The following is an 18413-nucleotide window of genomic DNA, read 5'->3' on the forward strand; positions in this document are numbered from 1 at the left end:
TTCTCTCTCTTCTTCTTCTGGTACTCCTATAATGCAAATATTGCTCCTTTTGGATTGGTCACACAGTTCTCTTAATATTCTTCCATTCCTGGAGATTCTTTGATATCTCTCTGCATCAGCTTCTCTGTGTTCTTGTTCTCTGTTTTCTAGTCCATTAATGGTCTCTTGCATCTCGTCCATTCTGCTTTGAAGTCCTTCCATAGATTGTTTTATTTCTGTATTCTCACTCCTTGTTCTTGCATATTTCTCTGAAAGTCCATCAGCATGGTTATGACTTTTGTTTTGAATTCTTTTTCAGGAAGATTGGTTAAATCTCCCTCCCCATATTCCTTCTCAGGAATATGGGATGTTGAAGGTGTCTGGGTTAGCCTGGTCTGGATCAAATTTTTTTGCCTTTTCATTTTGATAGATGCAGTTGTATGCTATTGACTTGTCTTTCAGCTGGGAGAGCCAAGACCTTTTCCACTTGCTTCTGGCCTTTCTTTACTGGGACAACGGCAACTGACCCCTAGCAGCTTGTGTTGGACAACTGCTTGTAGACTGGGTCTGTTTCTTGCCCAGCCACTATGGAGGAAACTTGCTTGCTGTGGGCATGGCCCGCCTCAGGCTGCTGCTCTATGGTGGGATGCTGGAGTGGGAACAGATGGGGGGTTGTTTATCACCGTGAGGCGTCTCAGATCTGCTGCACAGGGGGTTAGGGTGCCTGGAGTTCCCCAGGATTTCCAGCTGCTGGGCTGTGTCCTAGGATGCTTCCATCCAGCTGTGGGGTCCCTGTCCCTTTAAGACTTTCAAAGAGCACTTGCTTTTCTTTGTCCCAGGGGTGCTGACTGCGGGGACCCACTCACAGGTCTTTCTGTCTTGTTTCCCTAGTATCCAGCACCCCATGCCTGGGTGTGGATGGCTAGGGCTGGCTATTTAGCAGTCCTGGGATCCCTCTCCCTCCCCGCTCCAACTCCTCTCCTCCCGCCAGGAGCTGGGGTGAGGTGTGCTCAGGTCCCTCTGGCCTGGGGCTTGTATCTTACCCCCTTCATGAGGTGTTGGGTTCTCGTATGTATAGATGTGGTCTTGCTGTTGTCCTGTATTGGTCTCTCTTTTAGAGATAGTTGTATTTGTTGTATTTTGAAAAATATGTATGTTTTTGGAGGAGATTCCCACTGTCCTACTCATACCGCTATCTTGGCTCCACCCCTGGGAGAATATATTTGTAAATGACATATCCAATAAGGGGTTGACATCCAAAATATATAAAGAGCTCACACACTTCAACAAACAAAAAGCAAAAAATCCAATTAAAAAATGGGTAGAAGAGCTGAACAGACAGTTCTTCAAAGAAGAAATTCAGATGGCCAACAGACACATGAAAAGATGTTCCACATTGCTAGTCATCAGAGAAATGCAAATTAAAACCACAATGAGATATCACCTCCCACCAGTAATGATTACCACCATCCAAAAGACAAACAACAGCAAATGTTGGTGAGGTTGTGGAGAAAGGGGAACTCTCCTACACTGCTGGTGGGAATGCAAACTAGTTCAACCATTGTGGAAAGCAGTATGGAGGTTCCTCAAAAAGCACAAAATAGAAATACCATTTGACCAAGGAATTCCACTTCTAGGAATTTGCCCTAAGAATGTAGCAGTCCAGTTTGAAAAAGACATATGCACCCCTATGTTTCTCACAGCACTATTGACAATAGCCAAGAAATGGAAGCAACCTAAGTATTCATCAGTAGATGAATGGATAAAGAAGATGTGGTACATATACACGGTGGAATATTATTCAGCCATAAGAAGAAAAAAAATCCTACCATTTGCAACAAGATGGATGGAACTAGAGGTTATTATGATCAGTGAAATAAACCAGGCAGAGAAAGACAAATACCAAATGATTTCACTCATATGTCGAGTATAAGAACCAAGAAAAAAACTGAAGGAACAAAACAACAGCAGAAACACAGAACCCAAGAATGGACTACGAGTTATTAAAGGGAAAGGGACTGTGGAGGATGGGTGGGAAGGGAGGGATAAGGGGTGAAAAAGAAAGGGGGCATTACAAATAGCATATATAATGTGGGGGGGGGGAAATGGGGAGGGCAGTGTAACACAGAGAAGTCAAGTAGTGATTCTACAGCATCTTACTCTGCTGATGGACAGTGACTGTAATAGGGTTTGTGGGGGGACTTGGTGATGGGCAGAGTCTAATAAACATAATGTTCCTCATGTAATTGTATATTAATTATACCAAGAAAAAAAGATAATAGTACTGTATTTGGCTTCCTCTTCTTTCATTTACCAAAATGTCCTAAAAAATCCATCCATGTTGTTACAAGTGGGAGGATTTAATTCCTTTTTATGGATGAATGATATTCCATTATGTATACTGCTATTTCTTTAACCATTCACCCACTGATAGACACTAGGATTGCTTCCCTATCTTGGCTACAATGAACATGGAGGTGCATATATCTCTTTGAGTGTATTCGTTTCCTTCATATAAATACCCAAGCACTGGAATTGCTGGACTATATGGCAGTTCTATTTTTAATATTTTGAGGATCCTCCACACTGTCTTCCATAGTGGCTTCACCAATTTGCATTCCTGCCAACAGTGCACAAGGATTCCCCTTTCTCTGCATCATCACCAACACTTACTATATATTGTGTTTTTCATAATAGGCATTCTAACAGGTGTAAGGTGGTATTTCATTGTGATTTTCATTTGCAGTTCCCTGATTATTACTGATCTCAAACATCTTTTCATGTACCTATTGGCCATTTGTATGTCTTATTTAGAAAAAAGGTCGATTCATATTTTGTGCCCATTCTTTAGTTGGATTGTTTGGTTATTTTTGCTATTGAGATGTAAGAGTTCTTTGTATGTTTTGGTTATTACCCCCTCATCAGATATATGATTGAAAAATACTTTTTACCATTCAGAATGTTGCGTTTTCGTTTTGTTAATCGTTTTCTTTGCTATGCAGAACATTTTTTTGTTTGACGTTGTTCTACTTGTTTGCTTTTACTTTTGTTGCTTTTGTGTGTGGCGTAAGATTCAAAAAATCTTTGCTAAGACCTATGACAAGGAGCTTACTTTCAGTGTTTTCTTCTAGTAGTTTTATGGTTCAGGTCAAGTCTTTAATCCATTTTGGAATTTTTGTGTACTGTGTAAGACAGTCATCCAATTTCATTCTTTTGCATGTGGCTGTCTAGTTTTCTCGGTATTATTTATTGAAGATAATGTCCTTTTCTCACTTTATAGTTTTGGCTCCTTTGTCATAAATTAATTTACAATAAGTAAATGTATTTATTTTTGGACTCTATTCCATACCATTGATATATGTGTCTGTCTTTATGCCAATACCATACTGTTTAATTAATGTAGCTTTGTAATATAGTTTGTAATCAGGAACATTATGCATCCAGCTTGGCTCTTTAGTTCTCAAATTGCTTCAGCTATTCAGGGTCTTTTGTGGTTCCATAAGAATTTTTAAAGATTTTTTTCTATTTCTATAAAAATGTCATTGGACTTTGAGAAGTGTTACACTGAATCTGAAGTTTGCTTTGGGTTACTATGGACATTTTAACATTACTTCTTCCACTTCGTAAACACAGAACATATTTTCACTTATTTGTGTCACCTTCAATTTCTTTCGTTAGTGTCTTGTCGTTTTTAATAAACAGGTTTTCTTCTCCTTGGCTAAATTTATCCTTGGGTATTATATTCTTCTTGATGCCATTGTAAATGGGAGTTTTCTCTATTAGCTTATTAGTGTATAGAAACAGAACAGAATTTTGTGTATCAATTTTGTATCCTGCAACTTTACTGAATTCATTTATTCTAAGTTTTTGGAAGAAGTCTTTAGGGTTTTCTATAAATAATGTCAAGCAGGGGCAGTTTTGTTTCCTCCTTTTTGATCTGAATGTCCTTTATATCTTTTCACATGATTTTTATCCTTAATTTTGTTAATGTGGTATATTACACTGATTGATTCACAAATTGTACCATCCATGCTTCCCTGGAATAAATCCCACTTGATTATGGTATATGATCCTTTTAATGTATTCTTGAATTTTTTTTCTAATATGTTTTTGAGGATTTTTGCATCTATGTTCACCAGAGGTGTTGGCCTGTAATTTTCTTTTCTTATACTGTCCTTGTCTAGTTATGATGTCAGGGTAATGCTGGTTTCATTAAATGGGTTTGGAAGAGTTCCCTCTGCTATTTTTAGAAGTGTTTGAGAAGGACTGGTATTAATTTTTCTTTAAATGTTTGGCAGAATTCAGTGAAGCTTTCTGGTTCTGGAATTTCGTTTGTTGGAAGATTTTTGATTAATGAATCAATCCCCTTACCAAGGACTGGTCTACTCAGATTTTCTGTTTCTTCATGATTCAGTCTTGGTAGGTTGTATGTTTCTAAGAATCTATCCATTTCTTCTACTTTGTCCAATTTGCTGGTGTATAATTGTTCATAGAAATCTGTTATGGTCATTCATATTTTTGCAGTATCAGTTGTAAAATCTCTTTTATTTCCAATTTTATTTGGGTTTCTCTTTTTTTTCTTGGTAAGTCTAGCTAAAGGTTTGTCAATTTTGCTTATCTTTTCAAGAACCAGTTCTAGTTTCACTGACCTTCTCTATATAGTCTTTTTAGTTTCTAATTAATTTATTTCTACTATCATCTTTGTTATATCCCTTCTACTAACTTAGGATTCATTTGTTCTTTTCTAGTTCCCTGAGGTATAAAATCAGGTTCTTTCTTTGAGGCTCTCCTTATTTCTTGATGTAGGCATTTATCACTATGAACTTCTTCCTTAAAACTGCTTTTGCTGCATCACATAACATTTAGTGTATTTCCATTTTCATTTTTCTTAAGGTATTTTTAAAATTTCTTCTTTGACCCATTTGTTGTTCAGCAACATGTGGTTCAATCTCCAAATATCTGTGACTTTTCCAATTTCCTTCATATAATTAAGTTCTAGTTTTACAGCATTGTGGTTGGAAAAGATTCTTGATATGATTTCAATCCTCTTAAGTCTATTGAGACTTGGTTTGTAGTCTAACATATGATCTAGCTTGTAGAATGCTCCATGTACATTTGAGAAGAATGTATATTCTGTTGCTTTTGGATGGAGTGTTCTATAAACATCTGTTAGGGCCATCTGATCTGTGCTGTTTGAAGCCCATGTTTCCTTATTGATTTTCTGTCTCAATGATCTATCCATTAAGATAAATAGGGTATTGAAGTCCCTTACATAATATTGTATTTTTATTTCCACCTTTAGGTCCGTTAATAATTCCTTTATATATTTAGATGCTCCTTTATTGGGTGCATAAATATTTACAAATGTTATATCCTCCTGATGGACTACTTTTTCATTACATAATGCCCTTCCTTGTCTTCTATTAGAGTCTTAAAATGTATTTTATCTGATAAGTATAGCTATTCTAGCTATCTTTTGGTTTAGATTTACATGGAATACAACTTTCCATCTTTTCACTTTCAGTCTGTTGTGTGTCATTAAATCTAAAGAGAGTCATACAGATGGGTCCTAATTTTTTAATTCATGCTATGACTTCTGATTGGATAATTTAGTCCATTTACATTTAAAGATAGGTATCACTTACTGCCATTATGTTCATTGTTTTCTGGCTGTTTTTGTAGATCCTCTCGGATCCTGTCTTCTTCTTTTGTTCTCTTTGTGATTTGATGAATTTCTTTTTTGTATTTTTTACTCATTATTATTTTTAGGTATCATTAATCTACAATTACATGAGGAACATTATGTTTACTAGACAACCCCCATCAACAAGTCCTGCCCACATACCTCATTATAGTCACTGTACATCAGCATAGTAAGAAGCTACAGAATCACTACTTCTCTTCTCTATGTTGTAGAACCCTCATCATGCCCGTCCCCTACATTATGTCTGCTAATAGGAATGCCCCCCCTTTTTCCCCTTATCCCTCCCTTCCCAGCCATCTGTCCCAGTCCCTTTCCTTTTGGTAACTGTTAGTCCATTCTTGGGTTCTGTGAGTCTGCTGCTGTTCTGCTCCTTCAGTTTCTTTTTTTCTTCTTATACTCCATTGATGAGTGAAGCCATCTGATACTTCCCTTTTTCTGCCCGGCATATTTCACTGAGCATAATACTGTATAGCCCCATCCATGTTGTTGCAAATGGTAGGATTTGTTTTCTTCTTATGTCTGAATAATATTCCATTGTGTATATGTAACACATCTTTATCCATTCATCTACTGATGGACACTTAGGTTGCTTCCATTTCTTGGCTATTGTAAATAGTGCTGCGATAAACATAGGGTTGCATCTGTCTTTTTCAAATTAAGTTGCTGCATTATTAGGGTAAATTCCTAGGAGTGGAATAGCTGGGTCAAATGGTATTTCTATTTTGAGTTTTTTGATGAACCTCCATACTACTTTCCATAATGGTTGAACTAGTTTACATTTCCACCAGCAGTGTAGGAGGGTTCCCCTTTCTCCACAACCTTGCCAACATGTTTTTTGTCTTTTGGATGGTGGCAATCCTTACTGGTGTGAGGTGATATCTCATTGTGGTTTTAATTTTCATTTCTTTGACGATTAGCAATGAGGAGCATCTTTTCATGTGCCTCTTGGCCATCTGAATTTCTTCTTTGGAGAAGTGTCTGTTCAGATCCTCTGCCCATTTTTTGATTGGATTATTCACTTTTTGTTTGTTGAGGTGCATGAGCTCTTTACATATTTTGGATGTCAACCCTTTATCGGATATGTCATTTATGAATATATTCTCCCATACTGTAGATGCCATTTTGTTCTCTTGGTGTTGTCCTTTGCTGTACAGAAGCTTTTCAGCTTGATATAGTCCCACTTGTTCATTTTTGCTTTTGTTTCCCTTGCCCGGGGAAATACGTTCATGAAGAAGTGGCTCATGTTTATGTCCAGGAGATTTTTGCCTATGTTTTTTTCTAACAGTTTTATGGTTTCATGACTTACATTCAGGTCTTTGATCCACTTCAAATTTACTTTTGTGTATGGGGTTAGACAATGATCCAGTTTCATTTTCTTGCATGTAGCTGTTCAGTTTTGCTGACACCAGCTGTTGAAGAGGCTGTCATTTCCCCATTGTATATACATGCCTCCTTTATTGTATATTAATTGACCACATATGTTTCTGTTAATATCTGGACTCCATTCTGTTTCATTGGTCTGTGGGTCTGTTCTTGTGTCAGTATCAAATTGTCTTGATTACTGTGGCTTTGTAATAGAGTTTGAAGTTGGGGAGTGTAATCCCCCCTCCTTTATTCTTCCTTCTCAGGATTGCTTTGTCTATTCAGGGTCTTTTGTGGTTCCATATAAATTTTAAAACTATTTGTTCCAGTTCATTGAAGAATGCTATTGGTATTTTGATAGGGATTGCACTGAGTCTGAAGATTGCTTTGGGCAAGATGGTCATTTTGACAATATTAAATCTTCTTACCCATGAGCACAAGATGTCTTTCCATTTATTGATATCTTATTTAATTTCTCTCATGAGTCCTGCAGTTTTCAGAGTATAGGTATTTCACTTTCTTGGTTAGGTTAATTCCTATGTATTTTATTCTTTTTGATGCAACTGTGAATGGACTTATTTTCCTGATTTCCCTATCTGCTAGTTCATTGTTAGTGTATAGGAATGCAACAGATTTCTGTGTATTACTTCTGTATCCTGCAAGTTTCCCAAATTCAGATATTAGATTTAGCAGTGTTTGAGTGGATTATTTAGGGATTTTATGTACAATATCATGTCATCTGTGAACAGGGACAGTTTAAAATCATCCTTGCCAATCTGGATGCCTTTTATTTCTTTGTGTTATCTGATTGCCATGGCTAGAACCTCCAGTATTATGTTAAATAGAAGTGGGGAGAGTGGGCATCCATGTCTTGTTCCCGATCTTAAAAGAAACATTTTCAGCTTCTCACTGTTAAGTATAATGTTGGCTGTGGATGAGTCATATATGTCCTTTATTATGTTGAGGTACTTGCCCTCTATATCCATTTTGTTTAGAGTATTTATCATGAATAGATGTTGAATTTTGTCAAATGCTTTTTCAGTATCTATGGAGATGATCATGTGGTTCTTCTTTTTGTTGATGTGGATGATGTTGATGGATTTTTGAATGTTGTACCATCCCTGCAGCCCTGGAATGAATCCTACTTTATCATGATGGATGATCTTTTTGATGTATTTTTTAATTTGGTTTGGTAAAATTTATTGAGTATTTTTGTATCTATGTTCATCAGGGATATTGGTCTGTAATTTTCCTTTTTTGTGGCGTCTTTGCCTGGTTTTGGTATTAGAGTGATGCTGGCCTCATAGAATGAGTTTGGAAGTGTTCCCTTTTCTTCTACTCTTTCGAAAACTTTAAGGAGGATGGGTAGTAGGTCTTCACTAAATGTTTGATGAAATTCAGCGGTGAAGCCATCGGGTACAGGAGTTTGTTCTTAGGTATGTTTTTGATTATCAGTTCAATTTTGTTGCTGGTAATTGGTCTGCTTAGATTTTCTATTTCTTTCTGAGTCAGCCTTGGAAGGTTGTATTTTTCTAGAAATTTGTTCATTTCTTGTAGGTTATCCAGTTTGTTAGCATTTAATTTTTCATAGTATCCTCTAATAATTCTTTGTATTTCTGTGGTGTCCATAGTGATTTTTCCTTTCCTCTTTCTGATTCTGTTTATGTGAGTAGACTCTCTTTTTTTCCTGATAAGTCTGGCTAAAGGCTTATCTATTTTGTTTAATTTCTAGAAGAACCAGCTCTTGCTTTCATTGACTATTGTTTTATGCTTCTCAATTTTATTTATTTCTGCTCTAATATTTATTATATCCCTCCTTCTACTGACTTTGGGCCAACTTTCTTCTTCTTTTTCTAGTTTAGAGTGCTCATATGGGGTTGTTCTTCTTTCCTGAGGTAGGCCTGTATTGCAATATACTTTCCTCCCAGCCCGGCATTCACTGCATCTCACAGATTTTGTGGTGTTGAATTATTGTTGTCATTTGTCTCCATATATTGCTTGATCTCTGTTTTTATTTTTGATCAGTCCATTGGTTATTTAGGAGCATGTTGTGAAGCCTCCATGTATTTGTGGGATTTTTTATTTTCTCTTCATAATTTATTTCTAGTTTCATACCTTTGTGGTCTGAGAAACTGGTTGGTACAATTTCAATCTTTTTGCATTTACCAAGGCTCTTATTGTTGCCTAGTATAAGATCTATTCTTGAAAATGTTCCATGGGCCCTTAAGAAGAATGTGTATTCTGCTGCTTTTGCATGTAGAGTTTTGTAGATGTCTGTTAGGTCCATCTGTTCTAATGTGTTGTTAAGTGCCTGTCTTCTTACTTATTTTCTGTATGGTTGATCTGTCCTTTGGAGTGAGTGATGTGTTGAAGTCTCCTAAAATGAATACATTGCATTCTATTTCCTCTTTTAACTCAGTTAGTATTTGTTTCACATATCTATATGCTCCTGTGTTGGGAGCATAGATATTTACAATGGTTATATCTTCTTGTTGGATTGACCCTTTTATTATTATGTAATGTCCTTCATTGTCTCTTGTGACTTTCTTTGTTTTGAAGTCTGTTTTTTCTGATACAAGTACTGCAATTCCTGCTTTTCTGTGTTAGTTGCATGAAATATCTTTTTCTATCCCTTCACTTTTAGACTGTGTATGTCTTTGGGTTTGAAGTGAGTCTCTTGTAGGCAGCATATAGATGGGTCTTGTCTTTTTCCTTTCAGTGACTCTATGTCTTTTGATTGATGTATTCAGTCCATTTACATTTAGGGTGATTATCGATAGGTATGCACTTATTGCCATTGTAGGCTTTAGATTCATGATTACCTAACATTCAAGGTTAATTTCCTTACTATCTAAGAGTCTAACTTAACTCACTTAATATGCTATTACAAACACAATCTAAAGGTTCTTTCCTTTTTCTTCTCTTCCATTGTTTATATATTTGGTATCATATTCTGTACTCTTTGTCTATCCCTTGATTGACTTTGGGGATAGTTAATTCAATTTTGCATTTGCTTAGTAATTAGCTGTTCTACTTTACTGTGGTTTTGTTACCTATGGTGACTGGGCTATTTCTGCGTACCCTGGAATCCAGAGCCTGCAAAACCTGGCTGAGCCAAGAAATTCTCTCACTCCCCGGGGTGAGGAAGGGACGGGGATAGCCAGGACAGTTTGCTTCATGGCCTGTGTTAGCCACCTGGCCCCATTAGATATTTTGTACCCCAAGTAGACTACTGACCTCTGACAGATGTGGGCTTTCTTGGCGCTGGCTCGATATCCCAGTTCGCCTAGTTCAGCCAGCAAGTTCCCCGTGGCTTCTTCGCACTCTTCACGGGTTTCTGTGGCCAGCAACAGGTCATCTACATACTGCAACAATGTCACGTGGGGGTGGCTCCTACGAAAGGGCTCCAAGTCCTGGCTTAGGGCTTCATTGAATAAGGTGGGAGAGTTCTTGAAGCCCTGAGGCAGTCTAGTCCAGGTAAGCTGCCCTTTTCTTCCTCCCCCTGGCTCTTACCACTCAAAGGCAAACAAAGGCTGACTAACTTTAGAGAGTGGAATACTAAAGAAGGCATCTTTCAGGTCCAGAGTAGTATACCACACATGCATGGGTGACAGGTGGCTGAGTAAGGTGTAAGGGTTAGGCACTGTAGGATGGATGTCTTCTACCCTCTCATTGACTTTCCGCAAGTCTTGCACTGGCCTATAATCTTTACTGCCTGGCTTCCTCACTGGAAGCAGAGGCGTATTCCATGCAGATTGGCAAGTCTTAAGGATTCCTGTGTCTAACAGTCTATGGATATGGGGTGCTATCCCTTTCCTAGCCTCTTGTGTTATTGGATATTGCCGGACCCGGATGGGTAGAGCTGCAGCTTTGAGTTGAACAACAACCGGGGATAGGTGTTTAGCGAGACCAATTCCTCTGGTCTCGGCCCATGCGGAAGGAAACTTCTGTACCCAAGAGTCCATCTCTCCCCAGCCCCCCTTTCCTTGATCTGCCTGAAACAGACGATGTTCATCGGCCAGGGACAGAGTTAGCACATGCGCCGGTTGTAGGGGCTTCCCTTCTTTGTCCATGATTTTTATCCCTTTGGGTTCAAAATGAATGCGAGCCCCAACCTTGGTTAATAAGTCTCTGCCCAGCAACAGTGTGGGGCTTTCGGGTACGACCAGGAATGAGTGAGAGACCTGATGCCTTCCAGGTCCACTTTTCTGTTAGTAGTCCAGGCACATTTCCTGGACCCTGTTGCTCCCTGGACTATACTTGTGCGTCCTGGGTTTAGGGGGCCATGGGCCTGGTTCAGATCTGAATACTGTGCCCCAGTATCTACCATAAACCCAATGGGAGTCCCCTCCACGCACAGGGTTACCCAGGACTCAGGGAGGGGTGCCGAGCCCCGTCCCTGTCAATCCTCCTCTCCTAGGTGCAGGGTCTTAACAGGGTTCCCTCTCCCTTGTTCCCTCCTTTGGGGGCACTCCCTCTTCCAATGTCCATATTTCTTACACAGGGCACACTGATCTTGTCCTAGTCGGGATTGACGGGGTCCTGTTCCTCGAGATGGCCTAGGGCCCTCCTTCACCCCGGCCAAGAATATCCTGGCCATCTCCTCCCTCTGCTTCTTGTTCTCCCTTTTCTGAAATTCTCTGTCTTCCTTCCTATTTTTCTTCTGCATTACCCATTTCTCTTTCCTCAGCCTTTCTTCTCTATCTTCCAGAGTTTCTCTAGCATTGAAGACTTTCTCTGCCTGCTGCAGCAGTTCCCTAATAGAGATCTCCCCTAGGTCCTCCCACTTGTGGAGTTTTCTCCGGATATCGGGGGCTGCCTGGTTGATAAATGAGAGGACTACAGCTGACCTATGTTACTCTGCTTCCGGGTTTATGGGAGTATACTGCCGGTAAGCATCAAACAGCCTTTCCAGATACGCGGCTGGGCTTTCCATTTCCCCCTGAACAATAGTTTTTACCTTAGCCAAGTTAGTGGGCCGTCTGGCGGCCGCCCGGAGACCGGTCATCAGAGTCTGGCGGTAGACCTGGAGACGCTCCCTACCTTCTGCAGTTCCAAAGTCCCAATCTGGGCACGTAAGTGGGAATGCCTCGTCGATGATGGGCTGGAGGGTAGTGGGTCTTCCATTTTCTCTGAGGACATTTTTCCTGGCTTCATTGAGGATACGCTCTTGTTCTTCCATTGTGAAGAGAGTGCGGAGTAATTGCTGGCAGTTGTCCCATGTGGGACGATGGGTAAACATAATGGACTCCACTAAACCTATAAGACACTTGGGGTCCTCTGAGAAGGGAGGATTCTGAGTCCTCCAATTATAAAGGTCACTAGATGAAAAGGGCCAATATTGATATTGGTGAGCAATGCCGGCACCGATGGCACGCACAGGCAGAACCGGCACTGCTCCTTCTGAGGTGGAGGAGGGAGCCTCCCCTTCTTGTTCCCTGGCCCCTTGAGACCTTAGCTGCATTCCTCAAGTTCTACCTAGTGCCCAGCATGGGGCCAGGGCGGGGGAGTGTGAGGAAGCTCTTTCCGGCCTCCCGCCTCCCTCTGCTGAAGAATCTGGGGAAGCTGCAGCCGCCTGGTTCCCGCTGGGTTCCCTAGCCACATTTTCTATCCTCCCGGCAGCTTCACCCCTCTCCTCTGCATACGGGGGTGGCTGCTCAATTGGCGGGAGGGGGCAAAGAGGAGAACTGTCGGGGAGGACAGGCGGCGCACAGGATTTCTGGCCCTGCGATCAGAGGGCTTTAATTTTTCCTGGGCAACTAGGATGGTGGTCTTTTGTGGGTCAGTATGAGGTTTCTCCACCAAAAAGGACTCCAACCAGGAAGGGGGATTCTCGGCCAAATTTTCCCAGACAAGAATATAGAGAAGTTGGTCAGGGTGGCCCTCAGGACCTGGCCGGGAGATAATGGCTTTGATCTTGCCAATAAGGTCCAAAGAAAGAGACCCCTGGGCCGGCCAGCCTACTCCGAAGGAAGGCCACTCGACTGAGCAAAAGGTGTCGAGCTTAACCTTCTTGATGCCAAGGCTCATACTTAAGGCCTGTTCCTTGACCTTGGGGAAATGGGAGAGGATCAGACTCTTAGGAGTAGCCTGAGTCTGACCCATGGTGAGAAAGAAGAAGGAAAAAGAATATGAGGGAGACAAAGGCGAAAGATGAAGATGCCACTTCAAACAAAATGACTGTTGTATGTGCTTGTGAACGAGTGCCTGTCGTTGCACAGTTTTTCTTCCGCGGGGGATGCGAATTTATCTGGAATTCGTGGCTGTGACACCCTTATCCTGTCATGGGAGTCTTCTAGCGGCGGGTGCCCTAATGGCTCTTAATTGCCTGACCCGTGCCCACAGGGAATGATGTAGTGGCAGAAAGGAGGAACGGAGAGAGCAGGAGAACCTTAGAACAAGGAAACTTAAAATGAGAAGTGCAAAAAGAAATATAAACCAAAACCAAAACACAGTAAAACAATCAATGATAACACCAAGCACACACACCACATCTGATTGCACTCGTTCGGACCGGTCCTTCTCTCATTCTGGTGTGCACCACACTCACCACTTTCAGGGTCCTCAAAAACTCTCGTAATTCTCCCGAAGGGTGTCCACTCGGACTGCCGCAGGGTGACGAACTCGATCTTTTCCTCTTCAGGCGCCAGTTTTCTGCTGATCGGATTTGCCTTCCTAAGGCCAAGTCACTCAGGCCCTAGGGCCAGGATTGGTTACCTGGGCTTTTACCCAGGGTCACTAACCTTGGGGCCGGGACTACCAGCCCGGACTTCCTCACTTGGGACCACTAACCTGAGACCATACACGGGATGGCGACTCCCGCTTTATAATGGATTTATGCAGACTCGAATTACACTTCTCCATCCGGACAGTTAGACCTTGCCTCCAGCCGTCCTTTGTTCTCAGGGAAGACGCTCGTATCCTGGACGAGTCCCCAAATGTTAGGGTCCGGGCTTCCGAGGCTTCTCCAGAGAACAAACTACACAGGCATAGAGATGTAAATTCAAGCAAAGTCTTTATTCAGCCAGCTAGCTGGGGTCCAAGTGTCAGCCCGATGCAGCAGGTCTCAACAAGGACCCCGAGCACTCAGAGCCAAGGGTTTATATAGCATTTTCAAAGCACTTAACTCATAGTAATTTTCCACAACTATACATTATTCTTGCAAGACATACATCCTGGGGTTAAGCAAGGGCAGGATAAGACTACTCCTCAATGGTTAGGGAGGTTCTGCACAATAAGCTTGGTATGTAAGATTAACTGACCAAGTTTAGCTGACCAAGGGTCACAGCTGCCCACCACCCAGTGCTCATGATTAACTTGTTTTTCAAGGCCTTACCCAGGCCCAGGTTTTTTTTTTTGTTTTTTTTTTTCTTCTTCCTGAGTCACACCCTCAGAAAATGGTTTCTAGGTTTCTAAGATGGCTATGCTTATGCTAATTTACTAATCTTACCAATGCTTAGATTCTACATTTCCCCACTTTCCTTTGACCATTCCAATCATGGAATGTTAGTTTCTTCCTGCTGTGTGAGTGAATGATACTGTGGTCTCAGCATTAGCACCTGAACAGCACTCACTCTTTCCCTAACAAAGGCTATTTGCCGGTTTAAGATACAGGGACCTGAAGTGAGAAGCAGTATAAAAATAAGCAAGGGCCCTGCCAGGGTGGATATCAGGGTTGTAAACCATGGGGATTTAGTAAACCAGGATTCAAATAGCCCTTGGCTGGCCTCTCGCTTTCTCTTCCTTTGATCTGGCCTCTCTCTAAGTTTAGACATTGAATCTCTTACTATTCCAGAATGGTCTGCTGTTAAGGTTTAGCTAAGTTTTATTAGTTATTTTTCCTGACTCTTAATGCTCTCTGCACTCCTTTACAACTCTTGAGATCCACAGGCTCCCTCAGGACTCTCAGTCAGGGTCTTGAAACAGGCCTGGGCAACTTTAAACACCAACACCAGGAATTCCTTGAATTCCACAGTCCCTGAGTAGTCTTCATCCAGCAGGAGCAAGACTTCACCCACAGTGGCCAGAACATGGGGTTTCTGGGGAGAAGATGAGGCTAAGTCATCATCCCTCCAAGTTTAGGATGTGGTTGGCTGGGTCCACTCAGATTCTAGGCTTCCCAACCCCGAGACTCAGAGCCCACCTACTTGGTCCCACACACTGCTTTTGCCTTCATTTTCAGTCCTGTCTCTCCCTCAAGGGTAAGAACAACCTTTTGTTTTATATCTTCTGTACCTGGTCTGGTTTCTGGCTTATAGGAGAACTGGAAAAATATTTAATGAATGAATAAATGATTGAGGTCATAATGATTCTTTGGGCTGTCCTTGGCCCCTGGCCAGAGCCACCAAGCCCATATTCTCTCCAGAGAGCCCAACACAAAGAAAGCACAGTAGAAACTTGGCCCCATGGAAATTCGGTGAGATCTTCACCCAGGCTTGTTTTCCCAAGGGAGGGTGGTTGGAAGTCTGATGGGAATGTGCTGAGCCTTCAGAAGCAGCACCTGCTATGCTCACACAGTCCTATCCCTGAGACATCATCTGTAGGTACAAACCAAAGGCAGGGAGATGCAGGCAAGTGTATCAATGCCCTGGGTCTACTTTTCCAGGGAGAACCTCCCACAGTCTCCCCGTGGCTGTTGTCTACCTGCTCTCCAAATTTCATTTCTGATGTGACCATTCAGCTAATATTTTTGAGCAGCTGCTTTATGTAAAGCGCAGAGCTATGCTTCTAATGCATGTTTATTAATGATCAAATTTCTGATAGATATAGGGAATGGTTACTATATCAGATTTAAGAAGCTGCAGAAAACAGCAATAATTTTCATGTCTAGAATATTCAAAACTCTATTCCTCCCTGAGCTGGCCCTTTCTAGTCCTTTACTATGTCTCAAATTAGAATTAATTGAAGTCAAGGTCTTTTCTCTAAGGACCAGGCCTGTCAGCTCTGTGACTATCTGGGTTCCTTTGCCTTCCCTTTCTCTGCCTGCCCAACTACCATGAGGATGTGGACAAGGATGGGCAGGCCTGGATCTAGCAGCTGCCTTCTCAGGTTCCAGAGGCAAAATGTTTGTAGGCAAGCCTGTTTTCCCTCTCCTCCTCTACCCTTTCCCCACCTTGCTGGGCACATCATACCACAATGCATACAAAATCCTACTGCAGGAGCCTTTTCAGCTCCCCCTGAGTAGGCACCTCACAGTTGCCCTGTGTCCTGGTGTAGCCCTCAAAGGCTTCAATGATCCCATTAATGTTTTGCAGTAACTGAGGCATCTTCAGAACCAAGCTGGAGAAAAAAAGAGATGCCCCATTGGGGTTCTGTAATCCCCTCACTCCTGCCTCCAAGTCCTTTCCTTGCATTTCTCCTCTGCTTCTACTCTTAGAGTGTGTCCCTCCCACCTTTCCTACATAAATGGATTTCATGAATGGGAAGGAAGAGCATATGGTGGTTAGATGCAGGCTTCTGAGTCCAGACTTCTATACCAGCCTCACCACCTGCCTGGTAGGTGGCTTTGCCTCTCCAAGTCTCAGTTTATCTTTGTAAAATGAATGTAATTCTAGTGTTTATAGGGTTATTGTGAAGAATAAAAAGGATAATTCATATAAAACACTTGGCAGATGCTGGCTTATACTAGGTGCTAGCTATTAAACATCATTAAGTTTTATACACATATAATTTGTGTACATCTATATATACTGTACTGCTCACAAAGCCCTTTCATATGCATACATACCTCCAGTAATCCCTAATATCACCACTTTTTAAAGGTAAAGAAATGGGGGGCTTGGAGAAATTAGGTGATTTGCCCAAGGTCACACAGCTTGGAAGGGCCAAGAAATCCTAGAACTCATATTTCCTGAAACTAAATGCAACAAGCTTTGTAGCCTGCACCTGTGGATAGTCTCTCTAGTCTACTGTCACCTGTCATAGAGTTTTAGGGTCCTGCTAGGCACACTAACAGGCAGGAAATACATATGTGAGTAAACCTTGGAGGTCAAGCAGGAACCCTGAGGGCCTAACTCTGCCTTTTATTGCTGCCTTTGGGGAAGATGTTCAGGAAGAGGTGGGCTAAAGCTGTTGGGAATATTTGTGACAGGGATGGGGGCAGAGGGAACTTCCAATTCTCAGAGTCTAAGTTCCTCTGACTATGATCTTTGTCCTCAGGAAGGTCATTCTGCCCACAAGCACGTGACTTCTTCAAGCCCATAACCCTGGTGTCCTGTGAGAAATGGTTCCTAACTGAAGGGACAGCTTTTCTTTCTCATCCGGGGATCTGCATGCAGTTGGAGTGAGTCCTGGGTGTGGCTGGATGGGCAAGAGGGAAAGAGACCCTGAGATGCTTAAGCAGAAGCATCAAGGAGACCCAAAGTAGATGGTAGCAGAGAGGGCAAAGTTCAAATGCAGGGGGAGATGGAAGGCTGCAGAAGCTGGGAACAAAGGTTGGGGGTACCATGGAGATGGAGAGGTGTTGGGGACCGCCTTTGTCTTCTCACATGTTTGTAGGCAGAATGGGAAAGCACCTTCCCGCATGTCTGAATGCAGCATGGGAAAGCACAAGCTTGAGAACAACCAGTGCAGTCCTTGGAAGTTATCTGCCCACAGAAACATATCTTTTTTTTTTTTTTTGAGAGGGCATCTCTCATATTTATTGATCAAATGGTTGTTAACAACAGTAAAATTCAGTATAGGGGGGTCAATGCTCAATGTACAGTCATTAATCCATCTCAAGCCTAACTCTCGTCAGTCTCCAATTTTCTGAAGCATAACGAACAAGTTCTTACATGGTGAACGAATTCTTACATAGTGAATAAATTCTTACATGGTGAACAGTACAAGGGCATTCATCACAGAAACTTTCGGTTTTGATCACGCATCATGAACTATAAACAATCAGGTCAAATATGAATATTCATTTGATTTTTATACTTCATTTATATGTTGATCCCACATTTCTCCCTTTATTATTATTATTATTTTTATTTTGAATAAAATGCTGAAGTGGTAGGTAGATTCAAGATAAAGGTAGAAAACATAGTTTAGTGTTGTAGGAGAGCAATTGTAGATGATCAGGTGTGTGCCTGTAGACTATGTGTTAATACAAGCTAGACAAGGGCAATAAACCATCCACGGATGCAGAAGATTTCTCTCAAAGCAGGGGGGATGAGGTTCTGAGCCTCACCTCTGTTGATCCCCAAATTCTCACCTGATGGCCCCCCTGCGACTGTGCCTGTCTTAGGTTGTTCCTCCCTTGAGGAATCTTGCCCGTCTCTGGCTAACCAGTCATCTTCCAGGGCCATACAGGGAAATGTAAAGTTGGTAAGTGAGAGAGAAGCCATATTGTTTGAAAAGGTTAGCTTTTTACTTCTTTGCAGAT

At 41.6% G+C, this 18413-nt stretch overlaps 1 protein-coding gene across 1 annotated transcript; it reads right to left on the bottom strand.

Annotated features, from left to right (window-relative positions):
• Positions 1-14541: 14541 nt before the first annotated feature.
• CRNN (cornulin) lies at positions 14542-16311 on the bottom strand. Its single transcript, XM_073234656.1, is given in 2 exon segments — positions 14542-15084; positions 16177-16311. Coding segments are annotated over 2 exon segments (306 nt in total). The 3' UTR covers positions 14542-14913.
• Positions 16312-18413: the final 2102 nt, after the last annotated feature.

Source organism: Manis javanica, chromosome 4 (assembly GCF_040802235.1).
Source record: "Manis javanica isolate MJ-LG chromosome 4, MJ_LKY, whole genome shotgun sequence".
Taxonomy (NCBI): Eukaryota; Metazoa; Chordata; class Mammalia; order Pholidota; family Manidae; genus Manis; species Manis javanica.